The 22,167-nt window shown below is 49.3% G+C and overlaps 1 protein-coding gene across 2 annotated transcripts in view; it reads left to right on the forward strand.

Moving 5' to 3' along the window:
• Positions 1 to 22,167, forward strand: part of PDE10A (phosphodiesterase 10A) — a 569,606-nt gene that overhangs the window by 226,390 nt on the left and 321,049 nt on the right. For both annotated transcript variants that reach the window (XM_032338528.1, XM_032338527.1), the window contains exon 2: positions 4,892 to 5,026. In XM_032338528.1, coding sequence (XP_032194419.1) covers positions 4,892 to 5,026 — 135 coding nt within the window. The remainder of the gene's footprint in view (positions 1 to 4,891; positions 5,027 to 22,167) is intronic.

Genomic DNA, 22,167 nt, shown 5'->3' on the forward strand with positions numbered 1-22,167 from the left:
TTCAACAAAATGAAAAATGTGTATGCATCAAAGGACACAATTAGCAGAGTGAAAAGGGAACTCGTGGAATGGGAGAGAATATTTGCCAATCGTGTTCAACGAGCACGTAAAAAGAGGCCCAACAATCACGAAGTGTTTGGGAAGTGCAAAGCAAAACCGCACTGAGGTACCATGCCACACCCATTGGGATGGTTATCGTTTTTTTAAGAAGAAGAAATAAATAACCAGTGTTGATGAGCTATGGAAAAATCAGAATGCCGTGCATTGCTGGTGGGGATGTAGAGTGATGTAGCAGTTGCAGAAGACCGTGTGGAAGCTTCCCAAAAACTTAAACATGGGATTTGGAATTACCATCCACCCAGCAATTCCACTTTGGAACAGACATCCAAAAGATGTGACGCGGAAGCTGGGAGAGGCCGTCGCACATGCGTTTTCACAGCTGTGTTAATCGCCATAGCCAAAGGTGGGAGCAACCCAAGGGTCCACCGACAGATGGATAAACAAACTGGGGTCTCTCCGTACAAAGGCATCCTACTCAGACTTGCAAAGGAAGGAGAGTCTGGTCCCTGCCCTAACATGGATGCACCCTGGACATTTTGTTCGTGAAAGAAGCCAGTCACAGAAGGACGATGGAGTAAAGCGTGATTCCATTTATTTGAAATTCCTGCAGTGGGCAAACCCGTAGAAGCGGGAGGTAGAACAGTGGCGTCCACAGGCCGGGGAGAGGACATGCGGGGGTCAGGGTTTCACGGCCACAGAGGTTCAGTGTGAGAAGAGGAAAAGCGTTTTGGAGATGAACGGCGATGATGTCTGCACAGTGAGGCCAGTGTGCTGAACACCATAGAAACAAACCCTTTAAGATGGTTGAAATGGCAAATGTTATGTTTTGCATGCTTGGCACAATTTTTAAAAAAATCAAGTGAAGCGTAGTCATGAAAAGGACTTTGGTTCACAGATACTCATTTCACTCAGACACTCACAACCAGCTTGAGCGCGTCCTCTCTCTCGTTCTTCTTCAGGACAGAATCCTCTTGTCTTCACCTAGCTCTCTGTTTTTCCGAAATGCAAAGGAAAGTCACTGTCCCATCCTTCCCGGGGGCTTACCACTCTGACTCCCTCCAGCACTGCCTCCCACCGTGGTCAGGCTCCGAGTCCTGGGTGGTCTTGTCCGTGAATGTGAGTCCACCATCCGCTCCTGCTCCCGAGATCGGAACCTCTTGTGCGTGCTCTGTACCGGGCCACCGTCCAGGCTCCTCTGCTCTGCGTCTGTCCCCCTGCGAGTGTCGCCGTGTCCCGTCCACTCCTCTTAGACGGGCTGGCCCCTCCTCACAGCTGTTCGCACAGGTCCCCAGCCTGCTGCCTCCAAGCCCACTATCTTGGTCTCGGGCCTGATGGTCTGAAACATGCTTGTAGCAAACCATAGCTTTGCCGCCGTCTTCCTTGGAAAAGGTCAGGTGCTCACTCCACCTCAGAACCCAAGTCCCTGGGTCTCCGGGGGGCTTGTGCCGCATCCTGAAGCTTCCTCACAGCCTTGCCGTGCAATACCAAGAGCAGATTCAGAGAATTAAAGAAAAGGAAGGAGCTGCTATAGAGAGGAGTCCCTACCGGGAATTTCACAAACCCAATCAGTTGTAAGTAATCCGTGAATTTCTCAGTTGTGGCCCCAAGCCTTCCAAAGAATCCCTGAGTCTTGGTGTGTATAGAACTCCGGCGGGGATGCAGGGCTCTCGTCGGGGCTGCCTGAGTCTGGTGAGAGAATGGCTCAGTGGTCTCTCTGGGAGGCTTCTGTTCCCATTGTTTGTCCTCAGCGTGTGATGCCGCTGCGTGGTCCAGGCTCTGGGGGGGGAGGACTCCCGCCGTAAAGGAGCCTGCATTTAATGTCACGTTCAGTCCCAGCCCCCGGGACAGAAGGTGGGGGAGCTTCCTGCTCTGGTCGAATGGGATGCGGCTCAGGGAGAAAGCTCCGTGCCAGGGTAACTTGTGGAGCTCTGCTGGGAGACATGGAAGGCGGGGAGATTCCGGTGCAGCCCCCCAGCTTCCCAGACACAGTGCCTGGCCGGGGAGAGGAAGGCGGCTCCCCACGGCTGAGAAGGAAGGGCTGCATCATCCTCAGGTTCTGCCGGGCCGGTTTATTGGCTGTCTTTTTCCCTGGGCCTTGATTCATCGGGCTCGTCTCCCGTGCCACCCAGCCCCTCGCACACTGAGAGAGGCTTAGCCTGTTATGTGTTATGTGGGGCATGTGCGCGCACCTGTGCATGCAGCTGTGTGTGCGTGTGCACGGGTGTGTGCACCTGTGCGTGCAGCTGTGTGTGTGTGTGCATGGGTGTGTGCACCTGTGCATGCATGTGCACGGGTGTGCGTGTGTGCACTGGTGTGTGCGTGTGCACGGGTGTGTGCGTGTGCACGGGTGTGTGCGTGTGCACGGGTGTGTGCGTCCTCTCTCCAGTGCTCCTCCCACCCCTGCTTCTCCCTTTCACACTTACCTACAACTGTCCTACAGGTTCCTTCTCCTTCAGGGAAACTCGGCCCTTTCAGTGTCCCAAAACACAGCATTCCTGGAATTTGCTGAATGGCTGATTTGGGGGAAATCTAGATCGAATTTAGATGATGCACCTCGGACACCCAGGCAGCCCCTGTTGTCTGATTTTGAGAGCAGGGGCAGAATGTGGTTCCAGGATGAATGTTTTTAATCTTATTTGAAACTTTTAAATCCTGATTTCCATCTGTATAAAAACACTGTTGCTTATCTCACAACCTTTAGTAATCCGTATGCCTCCAAACCTGGCCCGTTCTGCGCACACGTAAGGGCCCAGTCCCAGAAACCCGACGAGGGTGGGCGGCTCCGAGTACCATGGCTCACTGAGGTGCCGCCCGGCTCCGACCGTCCGCTCCCACTCCCTGCCTGGGCTCCCAGTCCCCTCCCCGAGGAGCCACGGCTCTCCTCCAGCCGCCCTGCTTGGAACTCTCCATTCTGGGTCCATCTGCAGGACGGGAAGAACAGCCTGTCTTGGACCTTTTTCTTGCCAAGTTGCTCCCTGGGGGAGTTACTGGGGCCCCGAGCAGAACCTCTTGTGTTCATACACACACAACACACAACACACACACACATTCTTTTGTGCCCCGGGGATGAGATGGGTTCACAAACAGCCACGGCTTTGTTCACGGAAGGCTAACTGTCCCTGGCTCCAGATGCGGGCCTGCGTCCCGCCGGTCTCAGAGACGCCCATTTCATTCATGGGAGAGTTAATGGGTTTCTCTCAAGGAATTCAATTCCTGTTTCCCCTGGTCTGACAACAGACCCGTCAATGCCTGAACCCCCAAACCCGGCCACTATTCAGGCTCGTGGGCCCGAGGACGGAGGTATCGCTGCCCTCCAGCTTCCCCAGATTTCACGGTGAGCCACACCTCCCACCGACCTTTAACTCACGCTCTTTGCAGCGTTCGTGGTGGATTTTCCATCACTATCTACTCCTCTTGTGTAAGGAAGATACCCGGGCTCTGTGTTTTAGCCTCAGATGCTGTCAGAGCCTCCTGCAGTCCGAAAGGAGGGCAGGGGACGGGTCCCCCAGGAGCGGCGAGCCCGGGACTGTCTTCATCCCCAGGGCTGGCGGGCCCCGGGCAGATCAGGCAGCTGGGGAGGAAGTCGTCGGGTCCCTAGAGCCTTCTTGACTGGGTCGTGAGGGGCCCGAGAAGCAGGGCCCGTGCGGGCTGCGGAGAGGTCGGAGGCGGAGGCTCAGACACGAGGTAGCCAACTCCTTTGGCTCTTGTATTTGTGTTTTTGCTTCCGCACAACCGTGATTACTCCAAACGTGCTGGCGACGGTTTCGCGGCGTGTACGTACGTCGAGTCTGCCTGGGCGCGAGCCGCCGCCGGGTCGGTTTACTTCGGTCAAGCTGTCTGGGAATACTGCGTAATGGTGAGGGACATGTCAATCCAAGATATTGATTACATATCGGAAGTCATCCTGCCACAACCCGTCCAGAGGACTTACCGTCCACTGTCCGGTGACGGGTCCCAGACACCTGGGACCTCGTCTGTCTTCTGCTAGTCGTGCGTGGAAGGTGCGGACAGTGACAGAGGCCCACAGACACGAGCTCAGGGCTGCACCCCCACAAACACACGTGGGAGCCCCGTCCTCCCCCCGCCTCTCTGTCCTGCTGTGCGTGGCCCAGGGACGACCGGACTGAACACTGAAGAGCCCCAGTGTCGGCCTTGGTTCCTGTCTCCTTTGTTTCGGTGACCTTTGTCTTCCAACCGGACCCTTCAGCCACCCTCCGCGCCGTCCCGCACCCCTGCCGGTGCTCCCGTGCGCCTCCCCTGCTCCTCAGCCCTAGGTGTCCAGGGGTCGCCAGCCTCATCACCCTCCTTAACGAGAGCAAACCTCCTTGACCTTTGGGAGAAGGGGCTGGCTAAGCCCCACAGCTCCCCCTCACTCATTTCTGAAGTAAACCTCTGTCATCCCTGAGGATCTGTTTCCCTCCTGGTCAGCGCTATCAAAGCCCAGCAGGCTCCAGATCCTTCCTCAGGGAACGAGCTCGCTCTTGATTTATGATAAATACCTGGGAAGGTCCTCACGGAGTTGAGCATCCTGCGAATTCACACCCTGGGCGCCTCGGAGCGGGACGTGTATCGGGAAGGTGTGGTTCCCCGGAATCAGGTGCGAAGGCACTGTTGATCTGCTCCGTCATGCTTTCCCCGCCAGGCTGCTCCCCTGAGGGTACGGATCTAGAACAGTGGTTCTCAAGCCTCGTGCGTCACGACGGCATTCGTCCCATCAGGCCCGTCTCACACACGCCCCATCTGTTGCTGGAGGCTTCCAGGTGGAGCCCTGCTCCTGATCATAGTGTAAGGAGTCGTCGACATTAACATCCGGTCCTGTTGTCCCTTCCAGCCAGCTGCTGTCCCTTCACGCTGAGAGGTGGGAGCAGAGGACCGGCGTTGCTGACTCTGAGAAGCAGCGCGGACTCCTGGGAGCAGATGAGTGATGAGCCAGCGGAAGGCAGAGGGGAGTCCTGCCACGCAGCAGGTACGCGGGGTCCCCGCTGCGACGCACCAGCCCTCGGGCTTGTCTCACCTTCCTCTGTACCCTCACTCCTCCCGGGCGGGGGTCTCCTCGACAGAGTGCCCACAAAAAGTGTCCGGGACGGAAAAGATAGGAGGGTTCTCAGTGTAGAATAGTGCTCTGGAATGTAGGCTTACTGAATTTTCCAGAACACCTGCATGGCTTTTCTTTCACTTCTTTTTTCTATTTAGCCTCTTTTATTTTTTGAAGTTGAGTCAGACGTCTTCTTGATTAATACCGCTGCCCAATTAGTACTTTAATATTACGGCGAAGACTAATGTCCCTAATCACTATCAAGCACGGGCATTTTCAACGCAAAAATCATTTACATACATTTATCTGATGGTTTTTATGGCAGAACAAAATATCCAGCAAAGAGTTCCTAATTTACTTGACCTTTTTCGGAAAATGGGATGATTAGAACCTCAGAGGCAAAGTTCCTTCAATACAAAAGCAGAGTTTCTAAAGCAGAGAAGCTGGTAGCTGTGCTGAAAAGAGACAAGTTGGTGTGTTCAGGCGTGTTTGCGACATGGAACTCACAACTTTGTAGCTGCTCGTTTTGTATATTTATGAAACCAAAAGGACTTTGCGTCGGGCCGCGGAGAGCTCCATTTTGCTGCAAGCGTGGCTCACATGGCCGTGGCCGTTCATTCTTCTGCAAATATCCGTAGCCCCTGCCCGACACAAGTTTGATTCTTGGTTCCGGGACTCCATGTGCGTGGGGAACGGACAGTGAGCGAGCTAGAACGGGAGCCCGTGCAGATGGATCCACACTGTGAAGGGTGTGGGAAGAGCGAAGCCAGCGGGGGCCTCTCGGAGACCACACGTGACCTCAGCGGTGACATGTCAGCCTGCATCGCTCTTCCGTGAGGACCAGGAGGAAGAGCTCCTGGGCAGGCCCGGGAAGGGGGAGGCAAGTGTGAGCCGCGAAGGCCAGGCGGCCAACGTGCAGGACAGGGCAGCGCGGGGGAGAGCAGGACGCAGGGGCAGAGAGGAGCAGGGTCAGAAGGTCCTTGGAGGCCACGGGCTTGGGTCCCCACGTGTTAGGGAAGCATGAGAGAATGTGAAGCAGAAGAGCGATATGATCCATTCGTAATTAGGAAGACCCCCGGGTCTCCATGAAGAAAGCTACCGGGAGCAGGTGGGGAGGCGGAGCCTGAATGAAGGTGGACAGGTGGCGTGGGGGCAGCGTGAGAACGGGGAAGTGGCGGGGGATCCCCTTTGGAAGACACGGTTGGCGAGTCTAGCTGGTTGACTGGACGGAAGTACAAGGAGGGAGAGAAGGCAGAGTCCCGGTTGAATGATGTGTTTGGATCTGGTTTTCTGTCCCGGGTGCCTTTGTCCTGATGGGCAGGGCGGGGGAGAGGCGGTGTGCGCGCGGAGGACACGGGGACTATGTTTTGGACACGCTAAGAGTGAGAAGCCAAGTAACTACCCCAGAGCCACGGAGGGGCCAGTGGACTGCGTGGTTGTGGTGCTCGGGGGACACGTGCGGCTGCAGATACTTTGGGATCATAGACGGGTGTGGCATTCGAAATCTGTGTGCTGCTTGAGACCCCCTAGGGAGCACCGCCAGGGGACCCCTGAGAAATGGGCCCGTTCGGGGACTGAGGCGCTGCCAGCATCGGTCCCCTGGGGGAGGAGGAGGCTAGGGGAGGAGGATGCTGGGTTAAAATGGCCCAGGAACCAAGAGGTGAAAGTATCTCAAGGAGAAAGCCACCGACTGGCAAACACACAGGAGAACTGGTGGCAGGACGTTGGGGTGAGGATCCCGTGGGGACCGGCGACCTTGACAAGGGCCCTTCAGTGCAGGAGCCGAAGGAGAGACTGAGAGTTCCCAGGGCAGAAGGGCGGGAGGAACGGAGGCAGAACGTGTCCATGAGCTTCATGGTGCAGAACAAGGGAGTGGATGACAGTGGACAGTGCAGATGGGGGTCAGGATGGTCTGTCTGGTTTTGTTTCTGAACCTGGGGCAGGACAGATCGACAGAACCCTACCAGCAGCAAACGGTGACATCTTACAGCCAGGGCAGATTTTCCCCGTCTGTGGGAGGATCAAGAGCAAAATCAGCACCTTCTGTTCAGCCTTGATCAGAGGAAAAGGCAGCTCCTGACTCCTGTCCAGATGCCGTAAGGGGAGAAAGAGCCTCGGAAGATGTGCGCGCACGCACGCACACACACACACCCCCACACACAGAGTTCAGTTCCTGTGTCAACCTGAATTCCGGTGTGAAACCAATACAAATGTCCTCACATTCCCGGTGGCCACACTTGCTGAGTGGCTACTGACGGGACAGCAGAGAAGTGGAGGATTCCCACCGCTGCTCCCCATCGTAAGGGAAGGGTATTTTTAAAGGAAGATTAGCATGGGCAAGGAGGAGATATTTGTGGGAGAAGGGAACAGAGCAGACTGGCAAGAGGTTGGACTAAAATCTGAATGAACTGTAACCCAAACATGGTGAAAGCAAGATCGTGCATTTGAAGAATTAGGAAACATTAAAGCTAGGTCGCCCATGAGCCCGGAAGAGGGGAGCATCATTGACCACTACTAACCAGGACTTCATGAAAGAAAGAAAGGAAGCCCTAAAAATACAGTAAAGGTGGCTCCAAGAAATCCATTTCAGAATTTCATTTGTGATTCAACTCTTTGCAGACCTGAACAGGATTTCCTTGTTGTTTGGTAACTTACAAGGGAGCTGTCCACCTGCGACACTTTGAGACGTGAATTCTAAGGCTCAGGGAAGGTAGCTTCCTACACCATGGAAGACCTTTGAGTCCCACTTCAGCCCTCGTGGGACCTCAGTGAGCAGGGGTTGGGTGGAGCACCCAGGGACTTAGTTCTTTAGCGAATCCCACTCGGGAGTGGGACCAGGGCAGGGCTAGGGGAGCCGCTGCAGCACCCGGCTCAGGTCCGGGATCCCAAACCTGATGTTAGGTCATGGTTACCATCAGCATCGCATCAGCCACATTCAGGATCCAAGAGGATTCCCTGGACTTCCACAGGAATTCCCATAATTTTAAGACTATTGTTTCCACGGGAAAATATTTTCTGAGTTTGAAGCAGCTGGCTTTCGGATCACAACTTTTGTATGCTAGCATCCCTGGGGGGGATGACAGGGTTAACATTTTCCAAAAACTTCAGTAAATTCTTAATCACCTACTCTGATAGGGAGAGCCCTGAGTTAAGTCTAAGAAGAATGTGTCCTCTTGGAAAAACCCTTGTGAAAAATCTGCTTTTCCTTGAATGAAACCATGTAAAACTGTTATTCACAAGCCTTTTTCTCCCTAAAGTCTAAATGGCAAATGAAGATAGGATTTTAATATCCTTCATACTAGTTCCCAGAGGATTCTGTTATTAGATAATGAGAATTAAGAGCCCTCCAAGATTCCCTTTTTATCCTGGCTGACAGGAGGCTCCTAGCAAAATGTATTCACTTAACTGCAGTTTGAAGTTTGAACAGGAAGGAATGTCAACCCTGAGGACGAAGGGAACCATTAGGATGGGACGCAGGGTAGCGGGGATGGGACAGGGACTTTGACTCCAGTTCCAATCCCTGGATCTAGCTGAGTGGGGTCAGAAATTGTACTGTACCAGTTACCTTACGGGACATCAGAGTTAAGTACTTGTTAGAACACTAATTCATTGACTCATAATGGCAGTAAGCCCGGTCTAAGAGCCAGAAAGCTCCTGCCTGGGACCCATGGAAAACTCCTTCCTGATATTGAGACGTCTCAAAAGCTAATACGTCATCACAAGGCTGCTTGGGGAGCACAGAATGAGGGTGAGCAGAAACAAGTGAAGGGTGTTTCATTCAGACCAAACTAACAACCCTGAGGTCCTCTTGTTGCCCGGCTGGGGACGATTTGCTGGTGGTAGAAATGCTTCTGCTTCTCCGACTCTACCCCTTCTTCTCTGTGCAGAGTCATGCGCGTTGCTAGAATGTGCTTTTCTGGAACCACTACAGCATGTCAGCCCCTCTCTGATTTTTCCTGCGATGTGTTTCCACCACCGATGTTATTAGCATGGTGTACCAGGAGCACTTCCTTCACCTCCAAGTTCTTGGAGGGGCCTGGCCCTGTCCGCTCTTCCTTCTCTCTTGCCATTACCTGTGTTACCAGAAGCAATCTCAGTGTGACTCAAATGAATAAAAATCTTCCATCTTTGAATGAAGCCTCCATCCTTCAGCAAAGGACTGCTTTAGTTATTATAGTAACTGTGCAAAGGCAATTGTCATATTTTTAAAGTTAGGGAATCTTTTTAAAAAATAGACTCTATACCTTGCCTTTCATCAAAATTACCTATATCCTAAATGATAACAGCCATCTTATATTTCAGATGAATTACAACCAGAAGCTATAGATGAATCATTTTCCAGCTAAAGGTCCCGTTACTGTTGGTTATATGTGATGTAATACAATTGTGTCATATCAAATTATTTGAACAATCCCTTGAATTCATGGAATTTGTCATACCACCCCAGAAAGTATTTTTTGAAGACCTGCACGGGATTTGGTGCCATGCTAGTACTATAGGAAACATAACCAAGTCAAAAGCAACATTTCTGGTTTAAAAGGTTTTGCCTTTGAAAGGTCCACAAGAATCCCCGAGTCCTGTCCCCAGGGGCACCATCGTGGGGCTGGGGATGTGCTGGACACTGGGATGCTGGGGGGCCACCTGCTGTGAGACGGAGGTTTGCCCTTGACATGTGGCCACAAGGACAGCAGGGTCTGCAGTAGAAAGGGGATGCCTTTGAAAGGAAAGAATTTAACAGGCACAGACAGAATCGGGTTAACCTAGAGAGCGAGGGAACCGCGGACACACACTACAGTCATGTATGTGGCTATGGACTTCCTGCAGCCGGGGCCGGGGTTAACTGGCTGTGTTTTTCTACAGGGTGTCTGTTCCTCTTCCTTGACCCGAAGTGTGGGACGGTCAAGCTCATCATTAGGAGAGGTGTTTCCGTGCATCTGCTTGGTTTTGCGTCTCTTTGTGTATTTATTTAACCTCGGACTCTTCTCATAGAGATTGAAAACAGGGGTATTTCCTGTTCTGTGAAACCTGTTCACAAAACCTAATCCACAGGTTTTTTTGCTGTCGATCCAATCCCATTGGTTTCACTTCCCTCCTCAACAGTCACCACGTTGGTGCATTTGCAGGTGGGGGCGGGAGGACAGACGTCCCTGAGGGATCCTAGCTGCGACAAACAGCGTCCGGTGTGTAAACTCTGTGTGAACTCTTCTTGGAAAGGAGCCCATTCAAGGAAAACCAGGGTTTCAGGGAAGTTTCCGCCCCTATTGTTTCTGCTGCCAGCTTTCCTTGAAGTCACCCTGCCCACACACCCGCTCCCTCCTCGGACGGAGCGATGGTGGGTGTTGGTTCGCTGACAGTGGTCACGGGTGACCCTGGGCTCCTTCTCCCACTCTTTCCCGGTCACCGTGCTACTGCCCCATTCTCTGAAGGAGCAAAGCAGGTCCCTCCAGAGCTGTCACCATTGTGTGCGTCTGTTCGTTTGGCAGTGGGCGTTGCTCAAGGACCACAGCCAACAACACCCACAGTGCTGGCTTGAGTCCGTTCCCAAACGTATACGGGATTTCTCTGTGAGGGACAACATCGTGCTGTGCGTGACCGTGCTGCAGCTGAGTTTACTCTCTCCTTGGTGCACGTGTGAGAGTGTGTTTGGGTATGAGAGAAAATGCTAGAAGCTGTGTGTGCCATGACTTGACGACTCCTGTAACTGATGGCTCCGTCTATTTGGGTGATCTGATCTGGGGACATGAGGAATCACACCCTCACTGCGATGGAACTAGCCGCCAACACTCCTTCTTAGAGAAATTCAAGGGCTTTGAAAACAAGGAGAGATGGGCTGGATGGGCGCCAGTCAGCTTCTCAATTCCCACGCCATCCCGTGGCCATGCGCAAGGGTCAGGCAGAGGGCACCCGAGGGAGTGAGGGGCGGCTGCCGGACGGAGAGATGGTCAGGCGGCGCAGAACGGGGAAATGGGTGTTCCCATGGAAGGTCAAATCACATTTTATTGCTTTTGGCCTAAGCCCGAGATTTACAGAGCAAAGAGCAAGGTACAGCATGATCTTGGAGTAACAGCAAATTGGACGGTTGCGGGCGTTCAAACGTGTAATATTTCGTATCTGTGGTCCCAAAAGAGCATCACATCAGCGTCTGTGTTGCTGTAACTTCTTTTGTCCCGCCTGCCGGGCCTGGCGTGCCCGCAGGAAGCGAGCACAGCAGCTCCATCAGCCCCACGTTCCAACCGCAGAGCCCCGCGTGGGGTGTAAGACAGGACGACCGGAGCCCACACTGCGAACCCGCACGGGGCCCTCGGGGAGCGGATACAGTTTGTCGGTCAGAAGTAATGATCTGCGAGGTCACAAACAACCCGCCAGGCCGGTCCTTCCGGCCAACACAACCTTCCCCTCTCCAAAGGGAGCTGGTGTTTTGTGCGTAAGTGAAGGAAGCCCTTGACTTCTCAAACACTCCCTCGGATTTGTCTGGAGTATTTCAGGTCACGTGGCCACGCTGAAGCGCGGTGGGCTTCCCGGCGTTTAGGGGCTACCGAAGATTTCTGCAGGGGGTTCTCGTCAATCTGTTTATTTTCAGGGTCTGACCTTTCCTGGGGCAAGTCCCGGGCGGGGGGTCAGATCCCGTGGAGTGAGGCTATCCGAGTCCCCGCGTTCACGGGTTTCTAGCACAGATCAGAGAAAGAGGGAGCACATTACGGTAGCGAGCTGGGAGCAGGGCTCCTTCCCCGGATGAGAGGCTGCAGCTCCCCCGAGGGGGAGAGGCCCGCTGCCGGCTCCGGTTTCCCGGTGCATGACTGGCGGCTGCCTTTGTCTTGTTTCGCTTTTCACTGCTTTGAATCTTGCAGTGCCTGTCGGCTCAGCACATTCACCAGCGCGCCTCACGCCGACACTCTCCCACGGCAATCAGTGGATCCGAACACGTCCCTGTCTGGGCACTCACGTAGATTCTGAAATGTTCCTGCACAGGTCCCCCTTCTGTGCCGGGTTTGTGTGTATGTGTGTCCCTAGAAGGGCAGCGTCATTCCACAGACGCGTGTGGCTGCTGGCCGTCCGGGTCATGGAGGGATGCTGCCGGCCCACGTGCTGGAGATTAGAATCAGTCCCTTAGGGTCCGCTGGGAGGTCCTTATTCAGGCGAAAAGCCCATTGACGTCAGCACCCAGGGAACGTGCTCTGGCTTCATTGAAAGTGAAACGTGGTCACTGTCACAGGGAAATGGGGAAGGGCACAGTGTCCGTGGAAAACTGCCTTTGAAAAATGTACCTGTTTTCTGCTTTGCATGGTTTTCCTTTGCCCTTAGTTGCACAGGGACCTTACTCCAAAGCGGATTCTGCCTCGGGGCACATTCTGAATTCACCCAACCTTGACCCTGGCCCTGAGTAGCTCCACCCATCAGGGGCTCAAGTACTGTTTGCCCGTGATAGAAGGTATACCTTACTCCTGACACAGCTGATCGGGCCCACTCTGCCTCTCAGCCGTACCCTCCGGCCCTGCCCCATGCACTGACGCTGAGAGACCCAGGGTCACACTGCCCAAACGTCCCCCCACGGTGTCCTCTTTATGGCTCGTGATGACCTTCAGCTTGCGGAATCTCTCTCCCGTAGTCTCTCCGGCAGTCATTCTCCAAGACCCACCTCCAGTCCATGAAGTCTTCCCAAAGCCCACTCCATACACACACGCACACGTACATGTGCACACACATGTGTACATGCACACACAGGAACCCACCTGCACACACACAGTCAAGGGGACACACATGCAGGAAGAGTAGATCATTCTCCTCTCCAGAATGCGACTTTTGGGAGGGCAGAGATGATCTTATGGACTTCTGTATATAACCAAGCACAGTGTCAGAACATGTTAGAAATTCAACAAAGCAGGTTTTGGAGCATCAGAGAAAACTGCGCCATCCAAGCTTGGATCGGTACAGAACTGCCCACTGTCCAGCATTCCCAGAAGTCTCCGGAAAACATGCAAAGGCTAGCGACAGTGACTCATTGTGTTGTTGGCTTTTTGGTTCCGCACACCATGAGAGAAGGAGAAACACCTGCAGAAAGCTCGGGGCCGCTCAGACGGCGGTGGCTTCCCTGTATTCCTAGGCGTTCACTCCCAGACTTCTGAAGTCAGCACCTTCGTTTGAACAAAATACCACTCGTTCTGTCTGCCTGGAACAGAGCGATGCTTTAGAATGACCTGTTCATTCCACACATGCAGGACATTGCACTGGGCAACTCTAACCTCTGAGGCACAAAAGAATTCAGTTCTAGAAATGGGACCTCTGTCCCTGTCCTCCTGGCTAGAATACTGACAGAATGCCAGTGTCACACAAAACAAGTCGAAGAGCTACGGTTTCCCAGCCTGGGCTGCCGACCGCTTTGCCTCACTAAATGCTTCAAACCTGTCACTTTCACTCACTGGCATCCAGTTACAAAACCATCAGCAGGATGACCTCACCCTCTAAGGGAAAGACTCAGATAAATACTAAACAGTAACTTTTCCTCAGAGGTCCTTCGAGGGGGACAAGGACACTAGTAAGTTGAATGATTTAAATGTTATTTTGAGAGCAAAGATGAGCCAGTGACAACATACTTCCTCTGATGGCACACTTGCTAAGTGCACGTGGAAGGTGGGATTTCATTCTGGGCACGACTGGACTCCAAGCATGATCCTTCTAAAACTTGCTATAAAACTGCATAGGATGGGGGAGGGCGTGCCTGGGGGCTCGGTTGGTTGGGCATCCCGCTCTGGATTTTGGCTTCGATCGTGATCCTGGGGTCATGAGATGGAGCCCTGGGTCAGGCTCCACCTAGGGCTTCACATCCGTGGCAGAGCCTGCTTGAGAGTCTCTCTCTCCCTCTCTCTTCGTCCCTCCCCCATTGTGCACACGTGTGTCCCTGCTCTCTCTCTCTCTCCAAGTAAATAAATAAAATCCTTAGAACTGTATAGGATGTACCATGTAATCTGCCATGAAAGATAATTTTTTAAAAGATTTTATTTATTTATTTGACAGAAAGATCACAAGTAGGCAGAGAGGCAGGCAGGGGGTTGGGACAGGAGAAGCAGGCTCCCTGCTGAGCAGAGATCCCGATGCGGGGCTCGATCCCAGGACCCTGAGATCATGACCTGAGCCGAAGGCAGCGGCTTAACCCACTGAGCCACCCAGGCAACCCTGCAGTGAAAGATAATTTAAATTTGAATCAAACTATCCAATTCTTTCCAATCCCCGATGCATATAATATATTTAGTAATGAGAGGTATTTTCATTTTCTTCCCACCCTCTGATTTCTTATATTCGATATAATGTTCCCTCAAAAAGGTAGTGTGTGTAAACACGTACTGTGTATGTGCTAATGTCAGCAGCCTCTAAGTGAGGTTATATTTTTTAGCAACAGCTTTATTGAGGTATAATTCACCCGTTAGAAACACAGAACTCCATGGGTTTTGCCATATTCATGGGTACATAGAGCCACCAGCAGTGGATTTTAGAACACTTTTATTACTTCAGAAAGAAACCTCCTGCTCTTTGCTCTGTAGCATACCCACCTGCCCCTCTCCCTCCCACATTCCTGAACAACCATGAATCTGATCTGTCTCTATCGATTTTCTTATCCTGGACTGTCGTGTGAATGGGATGACATCATGCGTGTCTTTTCTGTCTGGCTTCTTTCACTGAACATAACGTTCTCCACGCTGTAGCAGGTGTCACTTCTGCATTCCCTTTTGTGGATGAGCAATTCCCCATTTCTTGGATATGCCATGTTTTGTCTGTTCATTCACCAACTGAGGGACATTGGGTTATTTGGCTTTGGGCAATGGTGGATGATGCTGTTGGAAACTTCGTGTTCAGTGGTTGACTTCACTGATTTCCTATACTGCCTTTCTTCTCTCCATTTTCATAATCTTCACTCTGATCCTCGTGCTTCCCTTCCTTCTTCCAATGCAGTTGGCTCTTCTTTTTCCTGTGTCTTAAAGGGAAGCTTAGGTTATTGATTTGAGACCTTTCTGCTTTATTGATCTAGGCATTTGCAGCTATAAATTTCCCTCCAAGCCCTGCATTAGCTGCATCTGTTAAGTTTTGATGTGTTGTATCTTTATTTCCATTCATCTGGAAGTATTTTATGATTTCCCTTTTATTTCTTCTTTGACTCCTTGGTTGTTTGGGAGTGTGTTGTTTATTTTTCTCCTATTTGTGAATTTTCCAAATTTTTCCATGTTATGGATTTCTAATTTTATCCTATCATGGACGGAGAAAATGCTTTCCATCATTTTTATTCATTTTATTCTTTTGAAGTCACTGAGGTTGTCTTATGGCCTAGCAGATGGTCCATCCTGCAGAATGTTTCAAGTGCCCTTGAGAAGACTATTCTCTGCTGCCATTAGGAGGAGTGTTCTGTACATATGGGTTAGATCGAGTTAGTTTATACGGTTATTCTTCTATTCCCTTGTTGATTTTCTGTCTCATTGTTCTATCCATCATTGAAATTGGGGTATTGGGGGCGCCTGGGTGGCTCAGTTGGTTGAGCAACTGCCTTCGGTTCAGGTCATGATCCTGGACTTCTGGGATCGAGTCCCGCATCAGGCTCCCAGCACCTTGGGGAGTCTGCTTCTCTCTCTGACCTTCTCCCGTCTCATGCTCTCTCTCACTCATTCTCTCTCAAATAAATAAATAAAATCTTTAAAAAAAAAAAAAAAGAAAGAAAAGAAAAGAAATTGGGGTATTGAACTTTCTAACTATTATTGTTGAATTTTCCATTTTTGTCTTCAATTCTGTCAGTTTTTCTTCATGTATTTCTGTGCTCTGTTGTTGGATGCCTATGTCTTTGTAATTGTTTCAGCTTTCTGATGGCTTGACCTTTCCACCATTATAAAATGTCCCTCTTAATCTCTACAGATATTTTGTTGTCATTGTTGATTTAAAGTATATTTTGTCTGATATTATTATAGTTATTTCTACTTTCCTGTGGTTGCTGTTTGCCTGATGTGTCTTTTTGAGTCTTTCACTTTAAACCTATTTGTATCTGAATTGAAAGTGTGTCCTCTGTAGACAAAGAATAGTTGAATCATGTTTTGTTTGTTTTTCGGTCTATTCTAACAATCTCTGCCTTTTGGTGGATTGTTTAATCTATTTACATTTAATGTGATTATTAATATAGTTGGATTTATGCCTACGATTTCCCCTTTCGTTTTCATATATTTCATGTCTCTTTTGTCTATTCCTCTTTTTCTGTCCTCTTTGACATTGAGTGAATATTTTCTGTTTTTTAATGATTTTATTTACTTATTATAGAGAGAGAGAGCATGAGTGGAGGGGAGGGGCAGAGAGAGAGACAGAGAGAGGGAGAATCAGATTGCCCCGATTGCAGGCAGTCCCACGCAGGACTCAAAGCAAAGACCCCAAGATCATGACCTGAGCCAAAGCCAGACACTTAACTGACTGAGCCAGCCAGGCACTCCAGAGAAAATATTTTCTAATGTAGAATTTTAATTTCATTAAATTAATTTTAATTTCACTAATGATTATTTTCACTCCATATTTTGGCTTTATGATATCAAACCTATTGATTTTTCTACTGTATCAGGCTATGTGTCTCATTTATGATTACAAGTAGTATTCTCTCTATATGGTCCCAGTCTAAGTTGCCTGCCTTCTTCTTTGATAATAACCATTGTTAGGATTATTCCAATTTTTATTTTTTATGACACTGGGAAAGCAACCAGAATTTAAGGCTTGATGTAATGTCTCTGCACACAGAGGTGATTCCCCAGTAGATCCCAGGAGTCCCCTGATTCTCCTGTGGTTTCTCAACCAAAGGTGCCTTGCTAACTAGTGGTATTATCAGGTAATCTCCTTGGTGTTTAAGAGAGGCATGCATATCCCTTAAAATTCAGTTAGATACAAAGGAAACATGGGTGGGGGTTAATAATGGGAAATTGGAGAGCTGGGAGCGGTGGAGAGGGATTCACTTCATGAGACTAAACTTATAAAGCCACACCTGAAGAATAAAATGACTCTCTGAGGTGCTTATTTTCAAGGGCTGATAGGAACCAATACTCAATGCTCTCAGCAGGAATAGTGACTGAGTAAGACTGGCATGTTTTCTTTTTATCTTTTCCTCTCTTGATACAGTTTTTTTTTATTGCGGTAAAATATACATATCATAAAATTTACCATTTCAGCCACTCTGAATAGCATTCCATTTTAAGTAGACAATGCACTTTGTTTATCCATTCATCCATCAGCCGACATCTGGGTAGTTTCTGCCTTTTGGCTATTGACTGCTATAAGCATGGGTGCACAAATGTCTGTTTAAACCACTGTGTCTGCTTCTTCTGGACACACATACACAGAAGTGAAACCGTTTAAAGTCTTGAGAAATTGCCATGTCATTTTCCAATGTAGTTGCATCATTTTACGTTTCCACCAGCCAAGACCGGAGGCTCTAATTTCTCTACATCCTTGTCAACAGTTGCTGTTTTCTGTGGTTTGTTTTTGTTTTTGTTTGTTTGTTTGCTTGTTTTGTTTGATGATAACTGTCCTAATCAATGTAAAGTGGTCACTATATTTTTGAGTTACTTTTTAGTGGTTGCTCTACCATTTACCATATACATGTTAACTTCTCAGAGCAGCTTCAAATTTATGCTGACTTAATTCCTGTGACATATAGGACTGTCACTCCTATATAGCTCTGTTCCCTTTCCACCTCTTTTGTGGTATCATTATATGTATTACATCTATTGTATTACAAACTCAAACACACGTTCTTAATAATTATTACTTTACCATCATCATTTCCTTGGCAATTATAGCTCTGCCCCTACTCATTTCCTTTGTGCTATTGTTGGCAAATATATTATGGTTCTATTATATTTCTATATGTTATAGGTCCAACAACACATTGTGTACCTATTATTTTATAAAACTATTTTATGCAACTGCTTTTTCGGTGAGCCAAGAAAGGAGAAAAATATTCATTATAGTGTCTTTTACAGCTGTACAATTACTTCTATCAGTGGTTTTTTTTTTTTTAAAGATTTTATTTATTTATTTGAGAGAGAGACAGGGAGAGAGAACATGAGTGAGGAGAAGGGCAGAGAGAGAAGCAGACTCCCCGTGGAGCCGGGAGCCCGATGCGGGACTCGATCCCGGGACTCCGAGATCATGACCTGAGCCGAAGGCAGTTGTCCAACCAACTGAGCCACCCATGTGTCCCTCTATCAGTGGTTTTGCTTATGTGTATTAGAATCATACTATTCTGCCTCAAGAACTTTCTTCAGTATTTTTCATTAAATGGGTCTTGTAGCAACAAATATCTCAGTCTTTGCTTTGGGAAAAGTCTTAACTTTCTCTTTATTTTTGAAGTATACCGTTGCTGGGAATAGAATTTTGTTGACAGTTTTGTTTTCTTTCAAGAAGTTAGAGTATGTTTTTCCACTGCCTTCTGGCCTCCATTGTTTTGGCTGAGAAGTCAGCTGTTAACTTGCTGGGGTTCCCTTACATGTGTGTTGTTTTTCTGTTACTTTGAAGATTTTCTCCTTGTCCTTGACATTTAACATTTTTAGTATGATATGTCTGTTTGTGGGTCTCTGAGTTTATCAGATCTGGAATTCATTGAGCTTTCTAGGTATGTAGATAATTGGTTATTGTTTTTGAATAAATTGGGTAACTTTTAGTCATTATTAATTTGAATTATTTTTTCTTCACTTTTCTGTCTTTCTAGCACTTCCTTTGTATGTTGGTGTGCTTAATGATTGCTCGCTTTTCTTGGAGGCTCTGTTCATTTTTCCATTTTCTTTTCTTCCTCTCTCTTCTTCAGCTTGAAAACCTCTATCAGCCTGTAAAATGTTGAGTTTCTGAATTCTTGCTCCCACCAGCTCGTAGGTCCCTATCCAAGTTTTTATCATGCTTTTCACCTTCCTCATTTCCACCTGGTTCTTTTCCATGATTTCTCTTCCTTTATTGATACTCTTGTGATGCAACGTCATCACACCTTCCTGTACTTCCTCAGCCATGGTGTCCTGTAGTTCTGTGGACATACTTATGGCTACCTTGAAATACCGCATTAACTCTGACACCGGGGTGTTCTTACCAGCACTTTCTGCTTCCTGCACATTGTCCGCTTTCCCTCCCCTTCCCCATCCCCAGGACATGGGTTATACTTTCCTGTTTTCCTACATGCCTCACAGTTTCTTGTTGGAAACTGGATATTTCAGATAATATATTATAGGAACTCAGTACTGATCCTCCCCCTGCCCAGGGCCTGTTACCATATTTGCTTGTTTATTTGTTCTTATTGTTATTTGCTGCATTATTTTAGTGACACCTGTTCTCTCTCTCTCTCTCTCTCTTTCTCTCACACATGCACACACACACACACATAGAATACAAGCCTCTGCAAAGTCTCCTTAGAGAGAGACCACACAGCCCTGGGTGTGCCGTCACCCTGGGGGGCAGTGGTGCTGGTGGGGCCCTTTTCCTGCTTTTCTTGTCCACCCATAGCTGTTAGACTACACTAGTGCCTTGCTGGCTGATTGCTCAGTTGTTTTCAACAATGCCCTGGGGCACAAATTGCTTCACAAACTAATCCAATCAAATTCTGGCTCCTTTAAAGGAAAAGTTTCTGAGGTCATGTTTGATATTCTGACCCTAGGAGGGCTCCCGCCAGCTGCCTTATTTCCTGGTTCCCTCCCGCAGGCTAGCCAGCTGTAGTCTAGGCTGTGTCTTCATTAAAATCATGAATGTCCCCCCGGTTACCTCTCACCACAACCTCTACCGGTCTTGAGCGTGCCCCCACACGTCCCCAGGCCCTGCTGCAGATGAAGTCAGTGCCTTGGGCAGAGACAGGAGCCATGTGGGTTAGGCCTGCGTCTCCCCCCAGTACGATCTCTGAGCCCAGGGCTCAGAGGCTGATGGTGGGACAGTGGTGAGCTTCTCTCTGAGTAACACCTCCGCTCTGGCAGCTGTGAGCTTGTGGGACGGGAGGTGTGGAGGGCAGGCAGGGGGAGGTGTGGAGGGCAGGCAGGGGGTCCCCCTTGCTTGCCTTTCCTCGTCTGGAACCACCCCTTTCCAGCTAGAGGAGGGCAGCTGGGCCCAGTGCTTTCAGCCTGCCATGTGCGAGGTAGATAAAGCCTGTGTCCCATGGGAAGGTCTGGGCAAAAGGAAGGAGACCGCCTCTAAGCTGCACTCACCTGGGACACGGGCAGCTGGGAGCAGAATGAGGAACCCTCAGGTCCTCCCCTGGGAACAAAAGCTGTGTGAGCAGAAGCGGGGGGAGGGGAGCCCTGTGCTCTGGCAGGAGCCGCCCAGGGTGAAGTCTCCACTCCACTGAGCCCGGGACAGAGATGCTACCACAGCCCAAATACCACAGACATGGGCCTTCCCAACAAATTTCCATAGACTTTCTTGAGTAGATGTTCCTTCATTTGGCGTGTGCTCTTTGAACGTTTTCCAGAGGCTTTAAATGTTTGGGGTTTTGTAATAGTCTTCGGCTTTCCCGGGAAGGAGGCCACGGAGCCCCTCACGGTGGTGTGCCGGATGGCCATCTTCAATGACACACTGTTAGTGTTATGAATATTGTTTTTCTTACGGGAAAAACCTCTTTTATGTCTCTATATAGAAACATTGTTCACTTCAAGGGAAAATGTGTTACAGAAATGAGGCTGGAAAATAAACATCATTTTTTCATTTACTTCTTTTTCAAATAAAAGATTTATTCCTGGGGGGGGGTGGGGATCCCATAACTGATCATATTGTGGTCTATGGCAAATGCAGGGAGAAGCTGCCAACTCGAGTACAATTTGTTAAAATTGTACTTTTAGGGAGTTCACATTCTCTGTGAGTAGGTTTGGCTCGGTTTTGTACCGGAGTCTGACTTTGCACCTTCTCTTTGCCATCAGTATTCCGTTCTCTCCATCCCCTGGCCCCGATAGTTTAACAACAAACAAAACGAAACCATCCTGGGTTCCCTTTTGACTCAGAGAAGCGTATTGCTGGACAGCGGCTCAGAGAGCTCAGAGTGCAGCGCCCTCCTTTCTCATAAATGAAGACAGACAACCCTCGTGGCCATGCGGTCAAGACCCCCAAGCATCCTGCTCGCCTGTCCCCTGGGCTCCCCTCTGCTCTCCCCTCCACCTGCCACCGTTGCCAGAGTCTTTAGACGAGGGATTGAGAAGCAGTGAATTCTAACCTCCGGCACCACTGGATTCAGCAGGATTGGTTTTGGACCTGACTTGCTCTCTGTTGGTGGCATATGACTGCTGGCCCCTTCTCCCTGCCTGCCCCTCGCCTTCTCCAGTTCCCAGCACGCTCACTGGAGTGGGCTGCCCTCACCGCCGTGGCTCGCATTGCCTTGGCTGCTGTAGTTAAACATGGTACCTATGGCCTGGCAATTGGTTAATTATAAGGTTGAGGGTAATGTTATCGAAAATAAAAGGATTCTCTGCTTCTCTGATTTTGTAAGTTTGTCTCTGTATGGAATTAACTTATGGTGAGATACGCCTGTGCACTGCCCCCAGAGGCAGGAATTCTATTATATCAGGAGTCACCTTTTTTCCTGGTTTATATTACATTCTAGTGCCTTGAGTTATGTATTCTCTAACATTATCGCACATGGTGTTGTGTGGTTTTATGAGATGTTTCAACTTGTATCCATTAAAAGTAAAATGTTTACTCCAAACTAGATTTATCAAATTCAGAATACATTATAGAAAAATCATGTAATAAGTTATTTCATATAATTGTGTATTAGCTGGGGGGGGGGCTTCTGAAAACTTTTATGAGCATTATGAGAACAGCTGGCATTATTTGAAGTCTGAAAACGATTTAACTGAGGCCCTTGGATGTGTTATTTTGCCTTCTTGCCTGGAGTTTACTGGCCCTAGGAAAAAATTAACCCTGAGAATGAATTTAGTTAATGCCGAGATGTGGAGATTACAACGCTGTCCTTTGCGATCACGGGGCATTGTCCCAACAAATCAGGTCCCCAGAACCAGTTACTAAATGACTTTTGCAATAGGTGCAGGTTTTAAAACAACAGCAGAAAGAGAAACTGTGATGCTATTGTAAAGGATTAG

Source organism: Mustela erminea, chromosome 4 (genome assembly GCF_009829155.1).
Source record: "Mustela erminea isolate mMusErm1 chromosome 4, mMusErm1.Pri, whole genome shotgun sequence".
In the NCBI taxonomy this organism is placed as follows: Eukaryota; Metazoa; Chordata; class Mammalia; order Carnivora; family Mustelidae; genus Mustela; species Mustela erminea.